The 27,489-nt window shown below is 47.7% G+C and overlaps 1 protein-coding gene across 2 annotated transcripts in view; it reads left to right on the top strand.

Moving 5' to 3' along the window:
* Positions 1-27,489, top strand: part of LOC147709694 (nigwaprin-b-like) — a 110,779-nt gene that overhangs the window by 57,301 nt on the left and 25,989 nt on the right. The window contains exon 4 of one of the 2 annotated variants that reach the window (XM_086925534.1): positions 14,776-14,865. The exons of the other annotated variant lie outside the window; for it this stretch is intronic. Within the exon in view, the coding sequence (XP_086781660.1) occupies positions 14,776-14,828 (53 nt within the window). The 3' untranslated portion in view covers positions 14,829-14,865. The remainder of the gene's footprint in view (positions 1-14,775; positions 14,866-27,489) is intronic. 2 annotated transcript variants of the gene reach the window in all.

The raw sequence follows: 27,489 nt of genomic DNA, 5'->3' as shown, positions 1-27,489 counted from the left end.
GTGAGGGGGAAAATTATTTGCAAATCATCCGCGTAATTAAACACGGTGACGTCCCACCTACCTAAAGAGTGAAGGAGGGGTTGAAGGTACAAATTAAAAAGAAGGGGGGACAAGGAAGATCCCTGAGGGACCCCGCAAGATGACGAAACGCTGGTGGCGCTGAAAGGACCCAAACTGACTGCCTGAGATCTCCCCTCTAGAAAAGATTTATCCCAGGACAAAGCAGGCCCACAGACTCCGGCGGACTCGACACGGTGGAGTAAGATGTTATGGTTCACCTTGTCGAATGCCGCCGATAAGTCAAGTAGGACTAATGCCTGGGGTAGTCCTCTGTCGGCGTTGCTTCTGAGGTTATCCAACACGGCAAGAATCACAGCCTCAGTAGAATGGGCTGGTCTGAAACCGGCCTGGTTGATTTCCAGGAAGTTGGACTCCTCAATGATTTGCGAGAGGCAAGTAGTAACATGTGCCTCCAAGATTTTAGACAGGAAAGGCAAGAGGGAGATGGGTCGATAGGTAGCGAGGACCGCTGTGTCCGCGCCGGGTTTCTTTAACAGGGGCACCAGTACGGCCTCCTTAAATGACCTGGGGACTATGCCAGAGTTGAGGGAAGAATTAAGTAAAGGTAGGATGCAATGTGGAAGGGTGTGACAAATGTCGCGGAGCACAGAGGGGGGGGGGCAGCAGTCCTTGGGGGAACCAGATTTCACCCGGGTGGACAACTTGGCAAGGGAATCCGGATCGAGTGTAGGAAACCGGGACAAGGTAGAGGTATTGACGGGGGGGGTTACTGCTGTGGCTAAAGAGGGGGAGTGGTGAATGGAATTTTTAATTGTAGTGATCTTGTCAATAAAAAAAGAATTTAAAGCATTGCATGACTCTGCAGAGGGAGGCAGATTCGGGAGTGTCCTGGCGTCCGATGTTAATTCGCCAAGGACCTTGAAAATCTCTTTGGATTTATTGGGAGCTGTTAAAATTCTCTCGGAGACGAAGGCAGACTTGGTTGTGATGATGGCTTTTTTATAAACTTTACGTGCGGATACGTACGCCTCCCTGTCGGAGCTAAGATAATTACGCCTCCATCTACGCTCCAGTTGGCGCAACTCGAGATGTTGTTGTTTCAGGGCTGAGTTGTACCATTTATGGGAGTTACTATGGCGTGTTCGAGGGAAGCAGGACAGGGGAGCAAATTGGTCGCTAGCCGTCATAAGCCAATGGGTGATATTAGCGTCCAGGATGTTAACGTCTGGGATGTTAGTAATTAGAGGCTGGGTCTCAGCAAGAAAGGAAAGGAAGGCAGATGAATCGAGGGCCTTCCATTTCCGAGCAGTCCCTCCCTCCAGAGGGGGAGGCCTAACCAGACCCTTTACAAGGATGGAAGACTCGATCAATGAATGATCGGACCAGACACAAGGGGAGATAATCAGACAGGAAAGCGACACCCCTGTGTCCAGATGTGGTCCAGGATATGACCCCCGATGTGAGTAGGGGAGGTGACGTGCTGAGTCAGATTGAGGCTGAGGAGCACCTCGAACAGTTTGGTGGCATGAGGGCCAGCGTCAGCATGATTGAACCAATAGTTGAAGTCTCCGAACATAGCAATGCGGGCTGAGGAAGTCATCCAGGCAGACAGCTGCTCACAGAGAGCGGCAGGAAACAGGGGCATGGGGGTAGGAGGACGGTATAGGACAATGAGGGTCAGAGCGCCAGCTTCGGTAGCCAGGCTGATGACGAGATTCTCGGCATCAGGAAGATATAGTGAGGAGGACGCGATGAAAGGCGAATCTTTGCGTATGACTGCCACCACCCCACCGCCACGACGGCCAGTAGGCCGATTGGCGTTCAGCATGTAATAGTTAGGGGGTAGAGCATCCAGGATGTCAGGGAGGGAGAGATCAGACAGCCAGGTCTCAGTGAGCAGCAGAATATCAGGATTCTCAGCTGTCAACAAAAGAAAGATATCGGCATGATGTTGGGGGAGAGACCGTGTATTGAGGTAAAATATACGAATGCAGGTCTCGGACGGGGTGGGGACAGACGCGGATGCCCAGATGAGTCTGGGAGAAGGCAGATCGGCCGAGATGCCAAGAGACACCAGACGATCCCAAGTTGTGGATAGAAGAGCACAAGGGGGACGCTGGAGGCTTCTGAGCAAAGCAGAGGAGTAAGTAATGGGAGGGGCGGCATCCCAGGGCCCTGGGCCCGTCTGGCCGCGGACGGGCGCAGACGGGCTGAACTTTGGCGCGACTTCGGCGCGCTGACGGCGTGCCCGCTGCGCCCGTCCGCTGCGCTCCCTGTAAAGGGGCGCCATTTTATAGGGCTGAGGTCGTGAGGGGCCGAGCGCTGGACCGCTCACCTACTCACCTTCCTCACCCAAGATGGCGGCCAACTGCGAGTCCCGGCAGGAATTAATCTCCTGCGAGGGACGAGTAGTGGCGAGAGGACAGCGGACAGCAGATGCGGCGATTAATACTGTCCAGCGCGCAGTAGAGGTAGTACCTGCACAACAAAAAATTTATTAACAGACACAAACATTAAAATGTTAATAAAATGCGGGGGAGGCACAGAGCACAGCACGAGTCAGGCGAGTGGCTAAAATCCCACTGAGCAGCTCGAATATCCAATCAATCACTACTTGCAATACCACCAACTGCATCTACATGTTGACATGCCCATGCGGACTCTACTATGTGGGCATGACCACACGCCCCATAAAAATACGCATCTCGGAGCATCGCAGCAACTTCCGCTGCAAAAAGACCAACACTAAGATGTGTACACACTATCAGGAACAGAAACATTCGGCAGACTCATTGCAGTGGCTAATATTAGAAGCCAGCCCCAGCACGACCAAACAGAACCTCTTTATAAAAGAGCAAAGATGTATACACCGTTTATCATCAGACAACACAGGCCTTAATGAGGAAATTCCATGGAGTACAATCTAGGACAGAGACAATTAGGCTGGGTACATACTGAGCCCTGTCCATAAAGGATTGAACGAATATGACAGCAACCCACTAGGAATCCTCTGGGACTGACGTTTAAAAAAAAACGATTCTGGTGAGCAGGGTAGACCAGACCAGTTGGGAATATTGCTACTACAAACCCTATCGCTACTGTTGCAACACTAGGGGAGGAAGTAAAAAAACTAAACATGGCCGTCTGGTAATCCACATGGGTCACATGACAAAATAGTCAACTTTCTACAAAGAACCTTATGGGCACAGCGTACATAATACTAAGCACTTGTCAATGAACAACTTAACAAATACAGTGCCCTAACAGACTTTAAGAACTGAAGAAAGCTAGGCCACACACTATCAGTATATGCTATACCATATAGACATGATCACCATGACTACAGCCCAACAACATAGACGATATACCCTTGATCACTCACATGGCGAAAAGTAGTAGTAAAAATGCCATAAACATATCATTTATCTATAATCATGAGGTCAAAGGGAATATCAACCCCTATCACCCTATACCATCCGTTTATAACGCCATGAGAAGGCACTTCTGCAGCACAAGACACCACACTGTCATGTCCGTCCGCTGATTAGCACATATCACATGACCTTCAAAGTGAAACGACCCTAATCACATGACCAGAGAGTACACAGATAAACAAGATGGCCCCACTGGGAAATCATCTCCTGGACCTGGCGGCATGGGGTAGGTCGAATCGGCAAGCACACGAGGCGAAAACTGTAAGTAATAGACACAAGCCTGACTGGTAGAGATGTGACTGTTATAAATGTGGTTAGTGAGACCAACAGAATTTGGCCTCCATATGTTTAACTACTTTTTAAGGAAGTGCAGCTAAGAGAGGGAGCGGGATTTTTAGCGAGAAACACAAGAAACCTCCATAGATTTAAGCCCCAGATTGAGGGAGTCTTAGAGAGAAAACCAAAAAACCGCCATAGACTTAAGCCCCAGATTGATCTTGCACTGAACAGAGGAACATAGCATAATCTTACTTAACCGCTCTGATCATCACCAGGGGCAGTAATGAGTGCGTACAAAGGTACACAAGATTAACTACCGTCCATGGGTGCAAACACTGAGAGAGCCACTAGCCCGCTCTAAAGTTACTTTAACCACGCTGTGAAACTAGCTCTTGAGAGCAGCGGTTTAAATAATATTAGACGGGAATGAGAGACACCCGCAAGGTATCGGGATCCAGAACGAGCACTTGGGGTTACATTGAGGACTCAGCACTGATCCTTTTAGCCCCAGTTAAAACCATCACACGGCAGGGGATAGAGCGTACAATACAAATGTGAATACCCACTTTACACGGACACACCCAATGCCGGCTAGAAGACACAATGCCAATACTAACAGCATGGCCAAGAATAAAATGAACAGAGGCTCAATTAACATCTCGCAAGGAGATGTTAAACAATAGCAGTCGCTTTAAACATCCACAGAACCCTCAAGACACACGAGCAGTATGACGTACATGTAGTCACTGGAGTAACAATTAGTATCTTGTTCAGCCACTATGTTCTAAGAGAATCCATACCAATTCAACATTAATAAGAGGAATAAGATGACACTACACCTTTTGCTTGACAAGTAAATCCTTTTACATACAGCCATAACTTGATGGAGGCCTTAAACCAGGGGTCTCCAAACCGAGCCTGGAGGGCCGGATCCATGCCAGGTTTTTAAAATTACTACATGTATCTCAATGGGGATATCCAAAAAATCTGGCATGGAGCCGGCCCTCCAGGACCGGTTTGGAGACCCCTGCCTTAAACTATTGTGCAGACCGCAAGGTACTGTTTATGCCTGGGTTTTTTGCAGAATAGGTGAGTCCTATGCCTTCTTTATACCACCGGTTGCTATGCTTCAATATCCACAGGGGCATGCAGAACACAACTTGCTCACTGAGGATATCTATCCATAATGTCTGTAACCACCTTTTATCACTGAACACGCTAGCTGCACTTAATTAAGCTTGTTCTGGAGAAATGTATCAAGTCACAATTATCATGGCCTGGAAACCTATACCTGTTTATATGCTTTTTTCTCACCACAATAGAGAGATCCAGCCCATCACAGACTCATGAACACAACCAGCACTTTTTTCTTGTGGCACCTAAACTAGCCTACCGGACACTTATTGAGGTCCTAAAGTGTAGACATTTTCAAATTAATCGTTTTTAAGGTCCTGAAGAATTGCTAGTGAATTAAAACAGATGCAAGAAACGTGTTGACCACTATAAATACTAACCAGCACTGAAACAGGAACATAAATTTACATCAAGTGCTTGTTATCACACATTTTAATTAAGACAGGAGGCCCCCAGAATAAATACATTTTCTTACAGGTACTCCCAGCCTTATTTTATCTCACTTCCAAGTCTACACACCCCTGGCCACACACCCGCACTTCACAAAACGGTTGTTGGATAAAAGATCTCCGGTAAAGAGCCCCTCTTTGAGGTGAGGCCATTGGGTATTGTATTGCCGATCCAACGAGGAGCAGCCCAGATGATGAAGCATGAAACCTGCAAGGGTGTGTGAGGGCATTACATCCAACAAAATGGATGCCGAACTGTGATCTTATCAAGACCAGTGGCACCATATAGTGTGACTCACCCCTTTCTCCTTCTGAGGAACGGCACAGCTCCTTTTTGTTTTGACACGTTGGGGCACACGCTGTAGCTGGACCTCCCACTCCTGTGGAGTGGAATTCGCGCCTCCCCCTCGCTCCCCCGTGTTGAAAAGACAAATTAATAACCATCCTGAAGTTGGCAGAGACATGCAGGGTAGGATTAAACAGTAAATGGAGACTACCATCGCTAGCTGACTTCGACCCTTATGAGATGGGCGGCGTGGTGTGGGGAATTAACTCTGGAGCACAAAGAAGGCATTTTTCTCTGATTTGTAATTGTTGCTACATCCCTTTTTCTATACATTTAATTTCTCTTTCAGTCTTATCCCTTCTTTTTTCTCTTACACACCCTCATCAATGCAATTGCATTTAAATGCTTTGTGGCAATAAGACTCACGTCTGAGGTCTGTCGTTCAGTCTCAAGTGCTACATCACAGTACCAGTGAAAGCACAGAGGAGGTCATACGAAATAAGACACAATGTGGATGTGTGATCTGTGAAATCTCAGTGCGCAGTGGGGTCACATAAAATCTCGATACACACGGGTCAGCCGGCACAGGAGTTGTTTGCTGTTGCAATGATCGGGCCACCTTCACAAGTTTCACAACTAGTCTCTATTCACTGGGAAGGCCATAGAAGTAAACAAGCATTGGCATTGCCAATGGGTCTCGCCTTTGGGACCTTACATGTTTGGCCCGAAATTTTGGCTATGTTGTAGAGCATTGTGGCTGCTGAGCATTATGTTGAAAAGTTATAATAAAAAGTGTTAAGCATTTTTGTTACCTTTATACAAACGAAGATGACATTATATACAACTGAAAAACCTGATTAAATAAAGATTTTAACATACGAAACGTCTTCTAGTTGTTTTATACTTACGATGCTGGCAACCTATTCTCATGCTTGTTTGTTATAATTTTTTTTGTTATGGGGAAGCGGGACATAAATAACGTGGGAGTTGAGGTTGGAAAACAGTAATTTAATTAGAACACGAGCAGGGGACGGACACTAGGGGAGAATCAACAGATGCCAGATTCCAAGGGCAGACTGATGAGATGCTTAGGTGGTGCAGAGATGCAAAATGGTGGTAGTGAATAATGTTTGGTGCTCATGTGGTGACACTATATGGTGTGGATTAGAGGTATGTTGTGGATTGTGGAATAGTGGAGTTGAAATATGTTGTTTGGTGTGTAAATATGCTGTGTGTATTGGAAATGTATGCAGTTGAATTGTGTGGCCTGGAACTATGGTGTTGAGTGAAATTATGCTTAGTGAAATTGTGTCATGGTATGGAGTGCATTTATGTTGATTGGTGGTATGTGGTATAGAGTGCTCTTATGTGGAGTGTATTTATGTTGCATTGAGTACAGTGCAATTATGTGGTGTGTAATTGTGTGGCACTGAGTGGTATTATGTGGAGTTATGTTATGTTATTGTGATTTTTATAGCGCACAGCTGCCCCAGCAAAGGGGCGTCCCAGCGCTTTTGACTGGCAGAAGGAAAATACCAATACGTAACTGAACAGAAAGCAAAAAGGAATAGCCCGAGGGCGCTCTTATGGGCCAGGAGGGAAGAGGAATGTTTTGATGGCCCTCCTGAAAGCAGACAAGTCCTCTAGGGCACGGATATGAGCTGGTAGAAAGTTCCAGAGCTTGGCCGCGAGGTAACGGAAAGACCGCCCTCCGCCCCGAGAATGTTTGAACCGTGGAACTATAGCCAGATTTTGACCCAATGACCCCAAAGAGCGGGAGGGAACATATGTGGTGAGAAGATGCGCCAAGATCTGGGGGGGAGACAGCTTAAGATTTTTAAAAGAAAGACAAAGAGTCTTAAACTCTATCCTTTGAGATATGGGGAGCCAATGGAGCTTATGAATGCTTGCTTTCGCCGAGCAGAACCTAGGTAAGCCCACCAGGGCTCTGGCCGCAGCATTCTGAACACGTTGCATCCGGATGACTTCCGCCTGATTGGCCCCCAGCAGGAGTGAACTCGCATAATCTAATCGCAAGAGTATAGTGGCCTGGATTATCAGCTGTCTGGTCGGGGCATCAAAACATTTCAGGACTGGCCTAAGCTCACGCAATATACCGAAACAGGTAGCAGCTACTTTTTTGGTGTGTTCGCAAAAACTAAGGGCAGGTTCTAACCAGACACCCACATTTTTCACCTCAGACACCGTGATGGGAGTTGGACCTAGCTCTGAGGGCCACCACTGATGGCCCCGGAGGTTGCTGTGTTTGCCCACTATTAGAACCTCTGTTTTCTTCGCATTGAGCTGCAAGCAGTTCACCGTCATCCAGCCAGCCACTCCTGTCAGGGCATCCCTGAAGCTAGAGGCCCCGGAGACGGCATCCCCACTAAGGGCCACCGCCAGCTGCGTGTCGTCAGCATAGGATACCATATTCATTGCATTGAGTAGAGAGTAATTATGTGGTGTGTAATTATGTGGTACTGAGTGGTATGTGGAATGTATTTATGTTGCATTGAGTAGTGTAATTATGTGGCTTGTAACTGTGTTGCACTGAGTGCTATTTGTGGAGTGTATTTATGTTGCATTGAGTAGTGTAATTATGTGGCGTGTAACTATGTTGCACTGAGTGCTATTTTGTGGAGTGTATTTATGTTGCATTAAGTAGAGTGTACTTATGTGGCGTCTAATTATGTCCCACAGTGGTATTATGTGGAGTGTATTTATGTTGCATTGAGTAGAGTGGAATTATGTGGCAAGTAATTATGTAGCACTGAGTGGTATTATGGAGAGTGTATGATGTATTCAGTAGAGTAATTATGTGTCGTGTAAATATGTGGCACTGAGTGGAATTATTTGGAGTGTATGTTGCACTGACTGCAGTGTAATTATGTAGCATATAATTATGTGGCACTGAGTGGTATTGTGTGGAGTGTATGTTGCATTCACTCTGAGTGTAATTATGTGGTGTGTAATTGTTAAGGGGATACATACAACTACTGGTTTCCCAACCTGATTTACATAGGGTCACAGATTCTCATCTGTATTCATTGTTCTTTGTCTTTTGAATACATTCCCCAAGTGAGACAGTATGTAAGTCTGTATCTTGATGTTATTATTACAGCTTGCTCGTATTTACCAATGTTTTTTTTTGCAAAAGCCAGCATTTACTGTTTGCACCTACAATGTTTGTTGGGCAACGCCAAATAAAGCATGTGTAATACTAACTGAACAATTAAAAATGTTCTAACATTCGTGCCAAGAATTTTCAATTTCTATTAAGAACAGGAGGCAAGGATTATGCTTTCTCTATTTCTTTACTGAACAACAGCAGCCAATCAAAACACAGTAAAGACGAAAAACTACAATACCCATGAGTACTCTGATATTATAAATAGGGTCACAGAGGTCATAACTTCCTCTTTCTTGGCCGAAACAGTTAAGTCATAAATTCAAAAATGAAGAAGGAAAAACCAAGGGTCCATAAAGAACATCCGGCCGCAGGACATCCAGAAGGCGAGTAAGCAGGTAAATCCAAGAACCAGGGGAACGAGCCACAGCAGGAGTTGCAGACGCCGGATCCAGAGCTCATTTGAGATCGGAACCTGAAATAGTAAACAAAGCCGTAATACCAACACCCAAGCTGAAGAAGGTCAAAATTTCAAGAGAGGGCGGGACACATTGCAGTACATTTCATAACAGAGATATAAGTAAGTCAGCATAGAACAGCATAAGAATGCATTAGCAGTTAGAATAGCAAGCTTGGGATAATCCTCGCCTCCTGTCCTTAATAGAATTGAAAATTCTTGGCACGAATGTTAGCAAATTTTTAATTCTATGGCAGGACGGAGGCTCCGATTATGCTTGTTTAAAGCTGTTCCACCACAAAAGAAGCAACATCAACAATTGGTTTAAAATAAAAAGTTTTGAACACAGACTCAGATGACCAATCCGCAGCCCTCATGATGTCATGAAGGCTAGCACCCATTGAAAAAGCTTTTGAAGCCATCGCTCCTCTAGCGGAATGAGCACCAAACAAACTAACATCAATGCCTGCCTCCTGCAGGAGCCAACGAACACTAACGTGCCAAAGTTGCAGGAGTAACAGGTTTGAACGGCTTCTGCAAACCAATAAGAAGTTGTCCCTGTAAATCATGTCGTAAAGATGCGGTGCTTACCTCATAATCCTTGAGACATTGGACAACACACAATTGAGGACTGTGGGGAAAAGAAGGATAAGAAACAGAAGCGGTATTACACTTCGTCCGTCTGGACAGAACAAAAGTGACACCTTCCGGCGAAAAAGTCCGACCGGCAAGATCTAAAGCTCGCACATCAGAAACCCGTTTACAAGAGATCAAACATAGAAGCATAGTCAGCTTTGCAGAAAGTTGTTTACGGGTCAGGAACAAATTGGAGGGCCAAGACGACAGGAATCTCAGAACCACAGACACATCCCATAAGGCAACATACTTAGGACAAGGAGGTTTTACTATCCTAATGCCTTTAAGTAATTTAGAAATCAAGGGATGTTCACCCGCAGGTTTGCCATCAATTGGAACATGACCTGCCGAGATGTCCGAACGGAAATTGTTGACAGTTCTATAAGCCAACCCCAAAGAAGCCAGAGAAGCCAAAAAATTACTAATCAGAGCGAGATCCGCTGATACGGGATCCACTGACCGTTGTGCGCACCAAGCACACCAGCGTTTCCAACTGGACGCATAACACTTGTGTGTGTTGGGGGCCCAAGCTTCATTGATAAATTGGGTAGATTCTCCCGATAGTCCCGGGACTTGCCAGTGTCCCCCGAAATCCTCCAAGCCACCAACAGAAGTTGATCCGATAAAATCAGAGGGTGAGGATTTTGCAGAGGATCCAACAGGAGGTTCCACAGTAATGGAAGGATGAACGTGTCGAGCAACTCATCTCCAGAAGAACTGGAAACCACGCTTGGGCCCTCCAAAGAGGGGTGATCAGAATGAGCTCCGAAGAGAACAGACGTACCCGGGCAAGAACCCGGGGAGTCAACATGAAAGGAGGGAAGGCATAGCATAGGGACGGAGGACAAGGCTGGAGAAAAGCATCCGTCGCCAGAGCCTCCGGATCTGGGCGCCAGCTGAAGAACCGGGGAAGCTGGGCGTTCAGACGAGATGCAAATAGGTCCAGTTGACAGGACCCCCAGAGGAGAGTCAATTTCCGAAAGACCCGAGGATGAAGCCTCCAGTCGCTGAAGTCTCGGAGGTGACGAGAATTCCAGTCCGCAATCTGATTGCAAGAACCCGGCAGGTATTCTGCAATAACCGTGATCTTGCATTGCAGACATAGGTGCCAAAAATCCTTCGCAATCTCTGAAAGCAGTTTGGACTTGGTCCCCCCCAGTCTGTTCACATACCGAACTGCAGAGATGTTGTCCATCCTCAGTAGAATGCAGCAATTCGCTTGCTGAGGGGAGAAGCACCGAATTGCAAAGGAACCCGCAAGAAGTTCCAGGCAATTGATGTGGAGAGACAGCTCCTCCTGCGACCAACGACCCCCCGTGGACACCGAACTGCATCGGGCTCCCCAACCCCAGAGGCTGGCATCGGACTCGATCACAACATCGGGGGTCTTCCCAAACAACTCCCTGCCGTTCCAGGATTCCATGTGGTCCAGCCACCACAACATCTCCGTGCGAGCATCCTCCGAGAGAGGAACATGATCCGAGTAACGCAGACCCTTCTGAAGATGCCGAATCTTGAGGCGCTGAAGCGCCCGATAGTGCAGAGGACCCGGAAAGATCGCCTGAATGGAGGAGGACAGAAGACCCACAATGCGGGCCACGGAACGCAGGGAAACAGTCTGTTTGGCAAGAAGGAGACGTAAGTCCCTCTTGATAGCCCAGTTTTTCTGCCCGGGAAGAAGGAGTTGACAAGAAACAGAGTCTATCTGAAAGCCCAGGAAATCCATCGACTGAGATAGAATAAAGTCGGATTTTTGTGGATTCACTAGGAAACCCAAAGATTGTAACAGATCGATGGTCCATTGCAAATGTGAACGAAGAAGAATGGGACATTGTGCCAAAAGAAGGACATCGTCCAAATAAACAATCAGATGGACTCCGCGAGACCTCAGAGACTCCATCACAGGACGGAGAAGCTTCGTGAAGCATCACGGAGCCGAGGAAAGGCCGAAGGGGAGAACTTTGTACTCGTACCAAGTTCCCAGCCACTGAAACTGAACATAGCGATGATGAGGGGCAAATATTGGCACCGAGAGATAAGCATCTTTGAGATCTAGACGAACCATCCAGTCTCCCTCTTGCAGTAAGTCTCGCAGAAGATGAATGCTCTCCATTTTGAAATGGCGGTAGACTACTCTGCCGTTGAATTCCTTCAAGTTGAGGACCAAACGAGACCCTCCCCCTTTTTTCTGAACCAGAAAAACATTGCTGACGAAACCCTTGGGATGAGGAGTCGTCGGTGCAATGGCTCCCTTTGACAGAAGAGAGGCGATCTCTGCGGAGATAACCTCTTGATCTTGTAGGGAAAAAACAAGAGGGCGCGGCCGAAGAAGCTGGAGAGGGCGAGAGTAAAACTCGATCTTGAACCCCTGCACCGTTTCCAGCACCCAGGCATCTTTGGAGATCAATTGCCAATTGTGGAGTAAATATTGAAGTCTGCCCCTAAAATCACATCTGATGCAAGAATCAAGCTCACCTGAGGCGGAATCTGGACGACCTCCTTGGTTACCGTTGTAACCACCTTTTCCGAAGTTGCCTCTACCCTTTTTGGAAGGATAGAAGACTTGGTGCCTGAATAGGACTGGTTGCCACACTGGGACGTGTTGCCTCGCTGCGAGGCCTGCTCAGCTCCACAGCCGGACGTACGTCCCCTTCGTCCGGCCCTGCCAAAAAGTGGGCGAAAAGCACGTCGTAGATTGGCTTGGGCCTTGTCCAGCCCACTGAAGGTGGAGACGAACTTCATCAATTCCTTTAGGAAAGGTGCTCCGAACAGTAAGCCCTGAGCTTGAGGACCAGATTCAGAAGAAGCCAGGTCTGTCAATCTGGGGTCAAGTTTCATTAGAATCGAACAGCGTTGTTCCAATGAAAGGGCGCAGTTCGCATTCCCAAGAATGCAAATGGCGCGTTGGGACCACCCAACCAACTGGTCCGGGTCAAGTAAAGCACCGGACTCTTTGGCGCAATAGGCCATATCCAGGATTTTGGTGAGGGGTCCCAGCAGATCCAAAAGTTTGTCTTGACATGAACGCCAAGAACGATCCAAACCCTTGGTAGGATCCTTAGAATATTTCTTCATGTACGTTATCATAGTGGGATCCACTTCAGGAGTACAGGCCAGCTTGTTAGAAAGATCAGGACGAGGGCACTCAGAGCGCAAACGCGCCAGCACCTCCTTTTCAAAAGGAGTGCGAATATGATCCTGTATATAAGCAGCGACCTCAGGAGAGGGCAACCAAGAAGTGTTCGGATGCACTATATCCGCCGGATCGAAAGTCAATAGCTGAGGAGTTGCGGGGGCATCCACGTAGGGTTCCTTCCTGGATTTCTTGGAAGGTGGTGGCCTCGCCGGTTCAGAAGAGGAAGTGGAAGAAGATGAACCATCATCTGAATTTGAAGAAGGAGAATCACGGGAAGGAGCAGAGCGTTTTTTAGCTCTTGGCGCCGATGACAAAGACTTCGCCAATTTTACAAAGTCCGAACGATGTAGATTCTTAGGCGACTTACCACTGCGCCCAGAGGAAGGAGGCAGCCAGCCTTGCTGGGCAGCATAATCAGACAAATGTTTCTTCAATCGCGCAATCGCCTGAAACCGAGCTTGTCCCATTAAATCATCCATTGAAGCAGAGGGCTCCTCTTCATTATAGTAGCCATATTCTTCCTCATCATAATAATCAGCCATAACTGGATATGGAAGCAAAAGTGCCCACAATAGGAAGGAACGAAGTTCCAAGTTTGTAAAGGCCAAAGCCAAATTTGGGGGAGTGGAACCCCTAATGCAAGCAAGAACACAAACCCTGACCAGCAGGGTATAAGTCAATTGAAAGTGGAGGGAAGGCTTGCACCACAAAACAATTTACCACTCTAGGCAGAGCCTATGCGAGTATTTTACAACCCCTGCAATTCAGAAGGCAAGAGTGGCGTAATAGGGCTCAAGCGGCTGGCGGAACAGGGCACTGCAAACCAGAAACCAGAAATTCCACAAATTCCTCAGGAAATGTCCAGCGCAACAACGCGCGTCGGCAAAACCAAAACAAACGCTGACGCGCTTGCGCGCGCAGCAGCCAGCCGATAGGAGGGACGCGCGACACACGCGTGTCTCTCCAGCCCCCGTAAACCTCCCGCTCCACACAGAACAAAGACGCGACACAGCGCGTCTTGCAGAGAGGCGAACACACGCGCTCTCAAAACAAAGGCCGAAGCCGAAAGAAACAGCCGCGGAAGACCTGGAAGAGTAATTGACCAACGCGCCGCCAAGCGGACAAAATGCGCGAAGGAAACCACAGAAGCACACAAAGCGCGGGCAATATTACAACGAAGTAGCAATTGTATACAGCAAACAACAATAGTAAGGCATACAAGGATACAAACAGTGAGTAATAATAGTAAATGCACTTAACTGGCTGCGAAGCAGCAAAGAAAGTGGAAGTTATGACCTCCGTGACCCTATTTATAATATCAGAGTACTCATGGGTATTGTAGTTTTTACTGTGTTTTTATTGGCTGCTGTTGTTCAGTAAAGAAATAGAGAAAGCATAATCGGAGCCTCCGTCCTGCCATAGAATTCTGCGTGCGAGTTATGCACATACTAAACCGCCGCTCTGAAAGCTATTTAAAGGAGTGCTCGTAAGGTGACGTTGCTTCCTCTCTGCCATTCGTCACGACGAGCGCTCCAGTCTTCACTCGTGTGTCCAGCCTGGAGCTTGCCAAACCCAGCCCTTCTCTCCGATTCCCTCTCCTTGCCTACACGTTCCGATCTTCCCTTCCACTCCCCCTTCCATCCAACCCCCGTTTTCGGCTTCCCTTACCTGATTCCTCGCGCAGTCTTCTCTGGACTTCACAGTAAACATGTGGCATAAAAATAGGTGAATTAATTGTCCCCTATTTTTGAATAGCGCAGAATTTGTTCCTCCTTTTTCCCTTATTCTTGTTTCTTGTCTTCTCTGGACTTGGCAGTCACCGGAGAACGTCAGAAGAGGAGTCCCATGAATCATCCGCCTTCTTCCTGAAAACCGGCAGGAGAGCCTAAGAGAGAGAAGAACGACAGTAAGCTTTCGAGACTTTGTTTTTTCAAGGAACTTAAAGCATTGATTGTAAACGGACCTCTGAAGGCTTTCAAAAATGAAACAAACATGCCTTGGCTACTACAAATCATTGGAATTACGATTACTTACCCGTTATTCTAAAAACTTTGGAACATTATTGTTTAATGTTTTGGCATAGGATTTTCAGCAATTGTTATTACATTGACTGTACTACCAAGCTGAGATAAAAGTATAATTCTCAAGTACAACAACCCCTGGACACACTGCTGGTCACAGATGTTATAGGTTGCTGGTATCTTTGTTTTGTTTTTTCTTTTGTTTTATTTACAGAACCCCTTTGGAGCATTAGCCAGCTGGCATACAGGTATGTGCATGGTTTTTAGTGTGAATCTTAACAACCACTAACCACTAACCTTATATAAAGAAAGACTTCAGTATTGAATAAATCCTATTTTATCTCTTAAGACAGTAGTCTGAGCACAAATCAGACTGCGCAAAAGCCTGTACCCAGTGAAGTGTGAACAAGGGCCGCTTTCTCAAACGGTCAGTAGTATATGTAAATTGTATATGTTTTAAGGCAAGAACTGTTTCAATCCCTGAAAAGTGAGTATTGATATTTGTGTACAATAACACAGGACACATGAGAACGAGACTTCGGCCAAGAACACTTCTAGAGAAGCAACAGCTGGAACCAGTGTTTGTTTGTTCGTTTCTCTTCCACTTCCCCTTTCCCTTGTGAACTAGAAGGCTTAGTAAGAGTTTTACATCCTTGCTACGCTGACTAGTCTCTGAGGGAGTTGGGACCTAACGGCATCAGAAGGAAACAACTGGAGCACCTTGCGTGATTGCGCAACTGTAATTATGAGGGTGCATGTTGTATTCAGTTGAGTGAAAATATGTGGTGTTTAATTATGTGGCACTGAGGGGAATTATTTGGATTCTATGTTGCATTGAGTGCAGTGTAATTGTGTAGCATATAATTATGTGGCACTGAGTGGTATTGTGTGGAGTGTATGTTGCATTCAGTAGAGTGTAATTATGTTGTGTGTAATTATGTGGCACTGAGTGGTATTTTCAGTGTATGTTGCATTGAGTGCAGTGTAATTATGTAGCATATAATTATGTGGCACTGTGTGGTATTAAGTGGAGTGTATTTATGTTGCATTTAGTAGAGTGTAATATGTGGCATGTAATTATGTGGCACTGAGTGGTATTTGGAGTGTATGTTGCATTGAGTGCAGTGTAATTCTGTAGCATATAATTATGTGGCACTGAGTGGTATTATGGGGAGTGTATATTGCATTCAGTAGAGTGTAGTATGTGGCATGTAATGATGTGGCACTGAGTGGTATTCTCAGTGTATGTTGCATTGAGTGCAGTGTACTAATGTAGCATATAAGTATGTGGCACTGAGTGGTATTATTGGGAGTGTATGTTGCATTCAGTACAGTGTAATTATGAGGCATGTACTTATGAGGCACTAAGTGGTAATATTTGGAGTGTATGTTGCATTGAGTGCAGGTATATGTCTGTACTGGAGGAGTGACTGTTCATAGCAGTGGTCTTGCATAAGAAGCAGGCAGATGTCTGCAGGGGCGGAGTGAGTCACTGCTGTTGCCTTGCCTGTCAGACTTGTCAGTTGGTGCAACCTCAGCAGATATTGCATGAGATGCGTGTGTGATTCATGGCACAGAGGTCACAAGGAGCATGTCAGGGAGTGAAAGTCGCCCTGCACCTCCCATGTCAGGAGCTGTCACATGATCCCCTGAGGATGCAAGGCGTGAGTTTGCGTCACACACATGACAACACCGATTCCAATCTTACCACTGACTCAGCTGATTCTCAGAAGCTCTTCATGTACCTTCACAGTTTGTAGCCGAGGATAAAAGAAGGAGCAAAACCGGTGAGGCAGGAAGTTAAAAATGCGGAGCACCCATTAGAAGGCTTGAACTTGGAAGTGCTAAAAAATGCTGGTCAAATAAAAAAGCTTTCACTTTAAGGTCAAGTCCTTTAAACGAGGAGAGTTTCAGGGAGTGAAAGTCACCCTGAACCTTCCATGTCAAACGCTATAACATGATCCCCTGATGATGCAATGCGTGAGTTTGCATCACACACATGACCACTCAGAACCCAGTCTTACCACTGACTCGTCTGATTCTCAGAAGCTCGGGAAACGAAACAAAAAAGCATTGGCATAGCCAATAGGTCTCGCCTTTGGGACCTTATAAGTGTTTAGCCAGAGCTATTGACTTTGCCAATTGACGTACAAACAAACTTGAAGTCTGCAAATATGTCCCTTGACTGGTCCTTACCACTGCAAATTGCACACAGGAGTGAAGGCATAATTAAAAGAGCAACACTTTCTGTGAACTACTGGTTAACTTTCCTTAAATAACACTGTTTAGTAAGAACTCACTGCATTTCAGCAGACTTATTGGAGCTTTTAAAATAAATTGTGGCAGAAACACTTAGTGATTTCCGTACAGGTGGTCATCTGATTACAAACTCTTTTCTCTTCCCTTGCAATGCCTTCTTGTAAGCCTTTTGAGTAAAGTCGACAAGGGATTGCTGCAGGCTTTGTAGGCTAACGCTCTGCACATAGGCCTGCTTTTAAAGTAATCCGATTCTTTCCCCATGTCCCTGAGAGCAGATCCACTGCCGCACGTTGAGAGGTATAAGTTCATACAAATTGGTACTGACATGCCTTCTAAAGCAGGACAAATTTACGTCGGAAGAAGGTGTCCACACCAGCAGGGCTCCCATCTGGACAATCTAAAAGCACTATATTGAATGTTTTTTTTTGATAAACAAGTTTTTGAGTTTAACAAAAAATACCAGCCAATCATAAGGTTCCATAATAACAAAGGAATGCATACAATGGTCTGGACAATCCAAAGGTCAGGTGCATACAAGTCAAAAGGACAGCATTTGGAGAATTGCTACAAAACTAAACAAAGCCCCCCAACCACTTCCCCCAAACCCTACAATACTTCTTGGGGCAACCACACGCTACATACAGTATTTTCTCTTGTGCGGCGCACCACTCGACCCCCGCCCGCTACTTCCCCACAGTGGGAGGGTCAGGGCTTTTCCAAACAGAGGGTATACCCTACTTTGCCGCCGCCATTGCTGTAGTATAAAACATTTTTTTATGTCTGGACCCGTCCAACCCATCTGTGATGCCTGCATGCTTCGGACCGTGAGGGATCTCCCACCTGAGTGAGCTCCTCCTCAATGTCTCCCCAGAAGCGCGCCAAGCACAGGAACGGCCACACCACATGGAAAAAGTCGGCCAGCTTGTGGCCACACCACATGCAAGCGGGGACGGCTGTAAACCTGCGCTTGCAGATGTGCCGATGTCAAATAGGCAGCATGCAAGAAGTATAGCTGTATCATGCGCAGTCTGGCTGAGGCCGTGACTGTCCTGGACACCATAAGGGTGTTGCGCCAGTCTTCCTCTTCCATGGAACCCACCCATTCCTCCCATTGGGTCCACAACTGCTCAAGTGAGGTGGGGGTATTGTTAATGAGTGTCTGATAGATGTGGGAGATGCCCCACCTTCCTAGGTCCCCCAGGATGATTTGTGCCTCGGGCGGGTTGTGGTCCGGGAGATGAGTGCCTGTAGTGAGATGCACTTGAAGGGCGTGGCACAGCTGTAAATATCAGTAGAACTGTGAGTGATGTAAGGAGTATCTTCCCTGGAGGTCCTGAAAGGAGCGCATATGATCACCCACCCAAACGTCGCCCAGCTGTGAGATACCTATCAGGTCCCACGCCCGGAAGCCCTGTAGCCCGTTGACTTTCCTGAGCCAGTTCCCCTGCCACAAGTGTGTGGATTGGGTCAGAGTGCGGGTCCATTTGGTGGCAGGCAGACGAGACAGGACAGGTCCCCCATATGTAATCGATTGGAGGTTCGACAAGCCCAACTCACTAAGTTCTAACCTATAAGCCGGATCAGACCAACGACCGGTAAACCAGTCGTGCAGCACAAGCAAGCTCGTTGCCAGGTAATACAGGTATAAATGGGTCATCCCTAGACCCCCTTGAAAGGAAGGAATCTGACAGACGCCCAGGGCCAATCAAGACCTGCCTCTCCCCCAAAGGAATTTGGAAGCCATGCCTTAAAGCTCCGGAACCATGCTCTCGAGAAATTAAGGTGAGTGTTTTGGAGCATATAAAGGAACCTCGGAAAAATCATCATTTAAAAAAGTGTAACTCTTCTCAGGGGATTCAGAGGCAGTGGCTGCCAGTTCAACGAATCAGACCTGACCCGCTTCACCAGGGGAGTGACATTAAGAGCCCAGGTGAGTTCAAGGAGTATAGACACCCATATCCCTAAATACTTAAACGAAAGGTGCGGAGCGGTATGGTGGACTGACACTTAAAACACTCCCTGGAGATGTGGAGGGGAACTAAGACCGACTTACCAGGATTGAGCCGGAGGCCGGAGGCTTGCTCAAAAGATCGAAGGATCCAGAGACAGTGGGGGTCAGAACTCACGGGGTCCTCCAGATAAATCAAGACGTCGTCCACGTAGAGGGCGATTTTGTCCGCCTCAGTATTGGGCCATTCCCATCCCCGCACCTGTCTGCTGGAGCGTATCAGGACAGCCAGGGACTCCATCACCAGCGCAAAGAGTAGGGGAGAAATGGGGCAACCCTGCCTCGTTCCCCTGCAGATGCGTATAGTACGTGGACGAGACCGCAAAAGAGTGGTCCGAAGCCCATCTCCACCAGGACGCCGTCCAAAAACCCCAATCCACCGAGCCAAAGGCTTTCTCAAAACCTACCAGAAAAAGTGTGAGGTAAGTGGTGAGAAAATTGCGATGGGCCAGGGCTGAGAGGAGCCTCTGCTTACAGTGAGGGGTACCACGGGAAGGCATAAACCAGCATTGGTCTGGATGGACCAGCGTGTGTAAGTGGGGTTCGAGGTGCTGGTCGAGGATCGTGGCGTACATTTTAGCTCTGTGTTAATAAGGGAGATGGGCCGATATTCCGCGCACCAAGGGGAGGGTGGCTGGGATTTAGGCAGGACCACAATGGTGGCCATGTCAGTCTCCGGCGGGAAGCAGCCCTTCTCCACTGCTTCATGGAATAGCTGGGCAAGGTGTGAATCAACGTCTCATGGAACAGGGCGTAGTACTCTTGGGGGAGGCCGTACGGACCCGGCATTAGGCTAAATGAGACAAGAGCAATCGCCCCCCCAATCTCATCACGGGTGATGGGGTGGTCCAGGCCTGCACTGCTAAATCCAGGTGAGGGAGCCAACCGTCTCCAGCTCGCAGCATGTCTGAGAGAGACAGGGAAGGAGTCCGGGTCGTATAGAGCTGGCGATAATATTGAGCGAAAGCCTGGCCATGCCGAGGTAGGAGGTAGGAGGTACATACTGAGCTGTCTTGATCTATGAGTTCAGGGATTATACGGTTTGCTCTGGAGTATGTGGCCAATCTGTGGAGAAGGCAGCCGTTCTTATCTACTCAACTGTACATCCCAGCAATAGTAGAGCGCCAGAGGAGTTTAGCCGCGTCCATCGACAATTGTCAAATCTCTTCGCGTGTGTGGGTGAGGAGTCTCGCGTCGGAGGCATCAGGGTTTTGGGCGGTGGACCGTTCAAGACGTAAGGCCTGTGCCTCGCATGAAGTGAGCTTGTCCAACTTCGCACGCCGCTTGGCTTTTAGCTGCCCTTGGCCACTCCGAGGATCGTGGCCTTGGCAGCCTCCCACAGAGTTCCCAGCGACGACACCGACCCCTCATTTGTTTGGAAGTAATGTTGGAGTTCCTGTCCCACCACTTTCCGGAAGTCCCTGTCCTGGAGGTACCACGCATTCAACCTCCAGGTCTGACACATTGTGGCAGAAGGGGGGCCCCCGGGAAGTAGTGCCGGGGAGTGGTTGGATATACCCAGAGGGAGGATTGCGACATCCTGGAGCCAAAAGCAGTCGGTCGAGGGAATGTAAATGATGTCTATGCGCGTGTGTGTGTGGTGAGCGGCTGAAGTGTGAGTGAATTGCCTAGATCGCGGGGGCCATGTACGCCATGCGTAGAAAAGGCCGAGGGGTTCGGCCCAGCTCGATAAGTGTTTCACCCACGTCAGTCTGCTGTGGGACTGAGTCCCAGTCGTGTTCAGGTCCGGGGAAGGGACCGCATTGAAGTCACCCTCCAGGAAGTTGGAGTCCAGGTGCAAGGAGGCCAGCAATCCGACGACTGTGCCAAGGCTCATGGCCAGTTGTGCTGGAGGGGAGTATAATGACACCAGGTTAAGGGGTATACCATTCAGAGTCCCGGATAGGGCAGAAAGGTGCCCTGGTCGTCATGAATGACAGTTGTTGCCACAAAAGGAAGGGAGCGTTGTACCAGGATCGCAGCCCCCCGGGATCCGCGTGTAAAGCCCGAGTGCCAAACCCTGTTGTACCCATAGCATGTTAAAAGGGGGGAGCGATTACCCAATAGATGTGTCTTGTTGGACTTGGCCCTTCTGACAGGTTCACCCCTGAACTTTTTGCCTTGTAATATTACATAAGTGTAGTGATTTTTGGTCTTTGCTCACTTTAGCACTGTGGCGCAGTGTAAAGTGTGTGCTCTCTCTGAATGCGTGTGTGAGATTGGCCTGCCCTCCCACAGGAATGCATGGGGGATATGTGTGTCCATGGTAGTTCCTGATGTGTGGGGAGTGCAGGCTCGAGTTTGGTATGAGCGAACTCGTGAGATTGAATGCTGCGCGATAATGTGTGCGCCATTCATGTGTCTAGTGTGGAAGTGCCACTTCTAGAAGTTGGCCTGCCTGTGCAGTAAATGTGAATTGACTGTCTGGCTTGTGATTGGCTGGAGCTGGCTGGTGTGCCTGGCTGCAGAAGTCAGGATGGGTCTGCCCCGGTGGTGAATGGGGAGATCTGCATGTTGATGGCAGGGAGGGGCTGCACCTGGGACCTGAATAGGGCTGGGCTTTCCCACCAAAATGCTAGCTCTGCCCCCTGTGGTGCGCCTGATCACCCTAGCCTGTCCTGGGAATAGGGAGAGGGGCTGAGGACTGGTAGGAGCTCTCTAGAAGAGCTCTAAGCGCTTGGGATCTGCTTTCCGCGATTATCCATATTAGCGGCAGTCAACAACGGGAATAGACCATCGAAACTGATTAAGTAAGAGAAACTGGATTGAGCGATTAACTTTTACTACTTGTATAAGGCCAATCCGGTCGCCTACCTTGATCTTCCCTGACTCCAGTGGAGCGGACTCTCAACGGACCATCACCTGGGAAGCAGAGAGCTAACCGGTCGCGTTGGAGCTCATCGCCGCCCACTCCTGCCCGCTCCGACTCTGGCAATCGAGTCTCGCCATCATCGGAACTGAGAACGGAGCTGAGACGTCGCCTACAAGACTGAGGGTCGACCGGACCGCCCCCTCCCTCCCCCTCGCACCGCATTGCTGCCCTGCTCTGCCCGTTTCCGAGGCAATATACGAACGCCGAAATCGGTGCGGGGACTGGACTCGTCCGCGGACCGAGCATCGCTGCCCTCTCGAATTGATGAGGAGGGGCTTCAGAGGGCTCTGGATTGACGCATGGGGGCTCACTAGGACGTCCGTAAGGAGTAAAGAAACAAGCAGATTCACCGGTAAATAGCTCCCGGAGCCTCTCGGCGCATAAGTCGTATCCTAGCTCAGCCCCCTTCAGGATCAACAAACAGCTCTTCCAATACTATCGGTCTAGCCCTATCACAGCATTTTTATTCATGGCTGTTTATAATACGGACCTCACATTATAAACAATGGCAACATAACTCGTTTCATGTGAGCGTCGCATGAGCTGTGCAATTTCCTCGACAACTTTTACACTTTCTGGCTCCTGGTTATAATCAAATGCAGCTCTTGGGTGTGAATTGGTGACTCAGCCTCGCAGATCTCATCCGCATGAACAAAGGCAAGTTGTCTTTTCTTGCTTGCCTGTTTAATAGCCTGGCTCAATCCCTTTAACTTTAACTTTATTTTATGTGGTGTGTTGCCTTTACTGAACTACCTACAGTAAAATGGCTGATTATTTTAAAAACCTGGACATCGGGGATCTGAACTAATGTAAGGGAAAAAGGACTATATTCCCCAACCTTAGTGCAATAGGTCTACCCTGACCATTTCCACCTCTCCCCTCAAGTTAATGTTTGGACCCTCATGGTAATAGACATAGGACTTCATAGATACCGATGATGTTTTTCTACAAAGGAAGCAGCCATATTGGAACGATCAATACAATAGATGTTTTGACCCTAATGGAAAGAATCACAGGACTTCATAGATGCCCATAAGGTCATTCTACACAGGTAGCGACCATATTGTAATGAACACTATACAATGACATTTCACACACACACATCTACCACCTTTCTCTCTTCCTCAGGTCAGACTGCCTATCTAATAGATCCATTTGCCTCTTTTGTCCTAAACTTGGGGGGTTAGTACCTCTGCTCAGGAAAATGGTCTACAGTCCTCTGCTACTAAACAGTGTAATTTGACTAATTTAACTACCCTGACCCCTGACACCACTCCCGTCCGTGGGATGTTTGGACCTTCATGAAAATAGACATAGAACTTCATAGACGCTTATAAGATTCTCTACACAGGATGCGCCCATACTGAAATGATCACTACACTAGTGCACATCACATAAACATTCTCCATCTACCCGGCCACCTCCCTACTCAGGCCAGTTTTTTGCCCTGGGCAACTTTTGCGTATTCAAGAGATTTGCGTTCACATAGATGTTAATGTTTTAATGAGGAACTCCATCCACCCTCGAAATACAGTCAGGTGCGGAGCCCACCCACCCCTCTACCTCCCTACTTCAGGTCAGTTTTCCATTCTAAGAGATCTCTGTACCTCTTTATCCTCAACCTTGCCGACCTCACAACCTACCCCGCACGGTCCCAAATCTCGAGCCTTTTTGACGCTTCCTCACCTCCACCCACCCGCCCACATATAACATGGAACTCACTGGCACTCACTCACACAACATCATCTACCCTACTGGCCTCTCAAAAAATCGGCCAAATGGTTCAAACATAACCTTATCAAATCTCACCCTGAAACCCTCTTCGTCCGACCCCTACTTCTCTACAAGCAACGGACACTCAACCAGTGACATCATCTTCCACACAAAACGGCGAGCACAATGGAGGAAAGTACTCCTAGCCACTTTCCTATTTCTTCCACCAGAAAATCAGCACATGGTCTAGCTATTTATATTGCCCCTTCCCAACTCTTCCAAGGTACAACAACAATCACTATCTATAACAACTGCATCATCCTTTTACAAGCCAATGACCGTAGCTTAAACCTCCTAGACAACATCTTCCCTTTCATTAAAGAACAATTAGACAAACCGCATATGTTTCCATCATCCACCTACATACGCACCAACAGTACTAGGCATGATATAGCTAGTTCCCACCCTCCTCCCCCTCCCTCCCGGTTATTTCTGGCTCCTGATTCTCCTGATTCATCTCCTTCCGTTACAACTGGCCCCGGATGTGCACCCCTACCTATACATCTAGCAGCACCACACCGATACTGCTCACGCTCCCCCTACCCATCATGACCGAGAGCACTCTTGCTCCTCACACTCCCACTGATACCACTATATGTCGTACAATAGCTCACCACCCCCTCTCCCCCCCTCTCCCCCTTCCGTCTGACTCCTCTGATTATTCCTCCACCCCAGATTCCCCCACCTATTCAGCTAACAGCATTACAAACACTGTTTTCATACAATGCAACCTATCCCCCCTCTTACTCTTCCCAATCTACTCAAGTACCCAATTTAACAACGGAACCCACTACTGGAACCCTCACTCCTCCCCCTCCTTCCTCCACTCACAATATCTCACCTTTGAAGGACAAGACGCACGCCACCCAGCCTTCCTCAACCCAGTCCCCTGCACAACCCGGTCCATCCCTCGACTTCCTTAACACCAGCTCAACCTCTTTACAACTCCTGCCTCCCTTTTCTCCTCCCACTCATGCTCACCGAAATGGTATACTCTCTACCCAACCATCTACATCACTTCCTCTACCGCACACACACACAACCACACAATCGAATGCACACACCCTGATAATGCCAAATTCATCTAACAAACTGACACCCTTTGCACACACATTTAGCGCTCCTCTCTACCCATCCTCAAACCCAGCAGACACTAGACTGGATGAGATCATGTCCACACTTTATCTAATCAAAGAAGACCTTCGGGCTCTTAATACCATGCTATTGTATCATCCTTGGCTCCCAAGAACCAATGCTCCAAACAAATCCCCCACACACTCCCTCTTCACAAAACATTTTGATCCCAGGTGGATATCAGTTCCCTCGCTTACCTTACCCTCCCACCCTTTGCGTACCATCAATAATCTCTCCGAGAACGATCTCTTTCTCTCCTGCTCTCCTACGAACCGCCCTCTACCACCTCTGTTCCTCCGTCATACATGCCCATACCCTCTATCCTCGCTAACCCTCACAGGCCCACGTCTCACAACAACAGAGGAATCATCATCAATAATCTCTGTAAAGTCCCACTCATCCAGGAACCCACCTCCTCCACCGTCTCCCCACGCCTTAAATGCTCACTCTTGAATTGTAGATCAGCATCGAAACACGCCACAGACATAGCCGACCTCATTATCTCGACTAACCTTGACCTCATCATACTAACTGAAACATGGCTTACAGACTCTTCCTCGCCCCTTATCGACATTCTGGTTCCCCCTAACTATGACATCATCAGACTAGACAGGCTGGGAGGCAAGATTGGAGGTGGCATTGCGTGCATACACCGCAGCAACATTACCATTAACAGAGCCATACCAGCGCAACTCCCTTCTTGTGAATACATCAGTCTCAACATCAACAACAATGGTAAACCTGTCTGCTCGCTCCACATCATCTATCACCCACCTGGCGAAAACCTCATTTTCACAGAACACCTCATGGACCTGATCACATCACACACCGGTCGTCGTAACACACAAATGTTCCTAGGTGACTTTAACCTCCATTGGAACGACCTTAACGACACGGTAGTCAACAGCCTTAAAAACGTCCTCAACGCCTTAGACCTCATCCAACTGTGCAACAGTTCAACTCACAATAAGGGCGCAATCTTGGATTTAATAATTGCCAAGACTGAGGCCACCCAATTCGAATCTATTCTCCCTTGTGATTGGTCTGACCATCACATCATCACCTTCTTCATCAATGAAACAATCAAGCTGACATCTGCATAAGTCACAAAACCTAAGGTATGGAAAAGGAACTGGAAAAAGCTCAACACAAACTCTTTACCCCCCACTAGTAACAGACCTCACCAACCACTACCTAAACTCCATGACCTCGATAATTAATGAATTTGCCCCTCTGCAACTAAAGAGAGTCTCCACGAAAGACTCTAAACCCTGGTTCAACGGGCACCTGAACGATGACAGACGCTCTCTCAGAACTAACACAACTGGAGATCAGTTCCATCTGCCAATCGCCTTCTGACGCTAAAAAGAAAGAGAAATGCTTACTTTCGTAAGGTCAAACGCACCAAAGCAGTCTTCTTTAGGCAACATCTTGACCAGGCAAAAAATCGTCCCAAAAAACTTTTTGAATTGATCAAAATGCAATCTAAAGACCAACCGCAAAGGCCACTTGAATCAACTCACCCACTACCATCTTGTGATGATTTTTCTAACCACTTTAACATAAAGATGGAGAACATCAAGAAAGATCTCCTCAAGGACTTAATCTCTCACTCTGGCCCCCTCAACAGATCCCCCCTACCCCCTAATGCATCTCAACAAATCCCATCAAAGCTTACCTTGAAAAACAACGTTACATGGTCTTACTTTCACCCCTACACTGAGGAAGTTATAGGAAAATTTCTCAGTGCCCTGAAGCCTTCCAATCACCTCACGGACCCTCTCCCCGCAAATGCGGTCAAAGACCTCACACCTTGGCTACTACCCATATGGACCAAAATCATCAACAGCTCACTTCAACAAGGATGCATCCCAGACGCTTTAAAGGTAGGACAAGTGTCTCCCATCCTTAAGAAACCCACAGCTGACCCTAGGGACCTCAACAACTACCGCCCAATCTCCAATATTCCCACCCTGGCCAAACTTCTGGAAAAATGTGCTCATCACCAACTGTCAAAACATATCGACCACTTCAACCTCCTAAACAAACACCAATCCGGATTCCGGGCAAATCATAGCACGGAATCAGCCATGACACACATCATAGATGATGCATTACAACTTCTCGATCAGAACGAAGCATGTCTCCTCATCCTATTAGACCTTTCCTCAGCAATCGACACGGTCAAACACGAACACCTGATAGATCTGCTGAAACACAGAATGGGTCTTGACTGGTTTACCTCATTTCTGCATAACCGGACTAAAAAATTCAAGGTCAACAACACACTGTCCAAACCAGTTCCTGTTACGCTAGGTGTCCCACAAGGCTCCTCGTTATCCCCACACTCTTCAACCTCTTCATGGAACCACTCACCGATCTGCTACAAACATCCAACGTGCAATTCCACATGTATGTAGACGACACTCAACTCTACCTCAAAATCAACACCTTGGATGACAT

The sequence above is a fragment of the Lissotriton vulgaris genome, chromosome 6, assembly GCF_964263255.1.
Source record: "Lissotriton vulgaris chromosome 6, aLisVul1.2, whole genome shotgun sequence".
NCBI classification, from domain to species: domain Eukaryota; kingdom Metazoa; phylum Chordata; class Amphibia; order Caudata; family Salamandridae; genus Lissotriton; species Lissotriton vulgaris.
The sequence above is the reverse complement of the archived record's forward strand: the minus strand, read 5'-3'. Positions and strand labels throughout refer to the sequence as shown.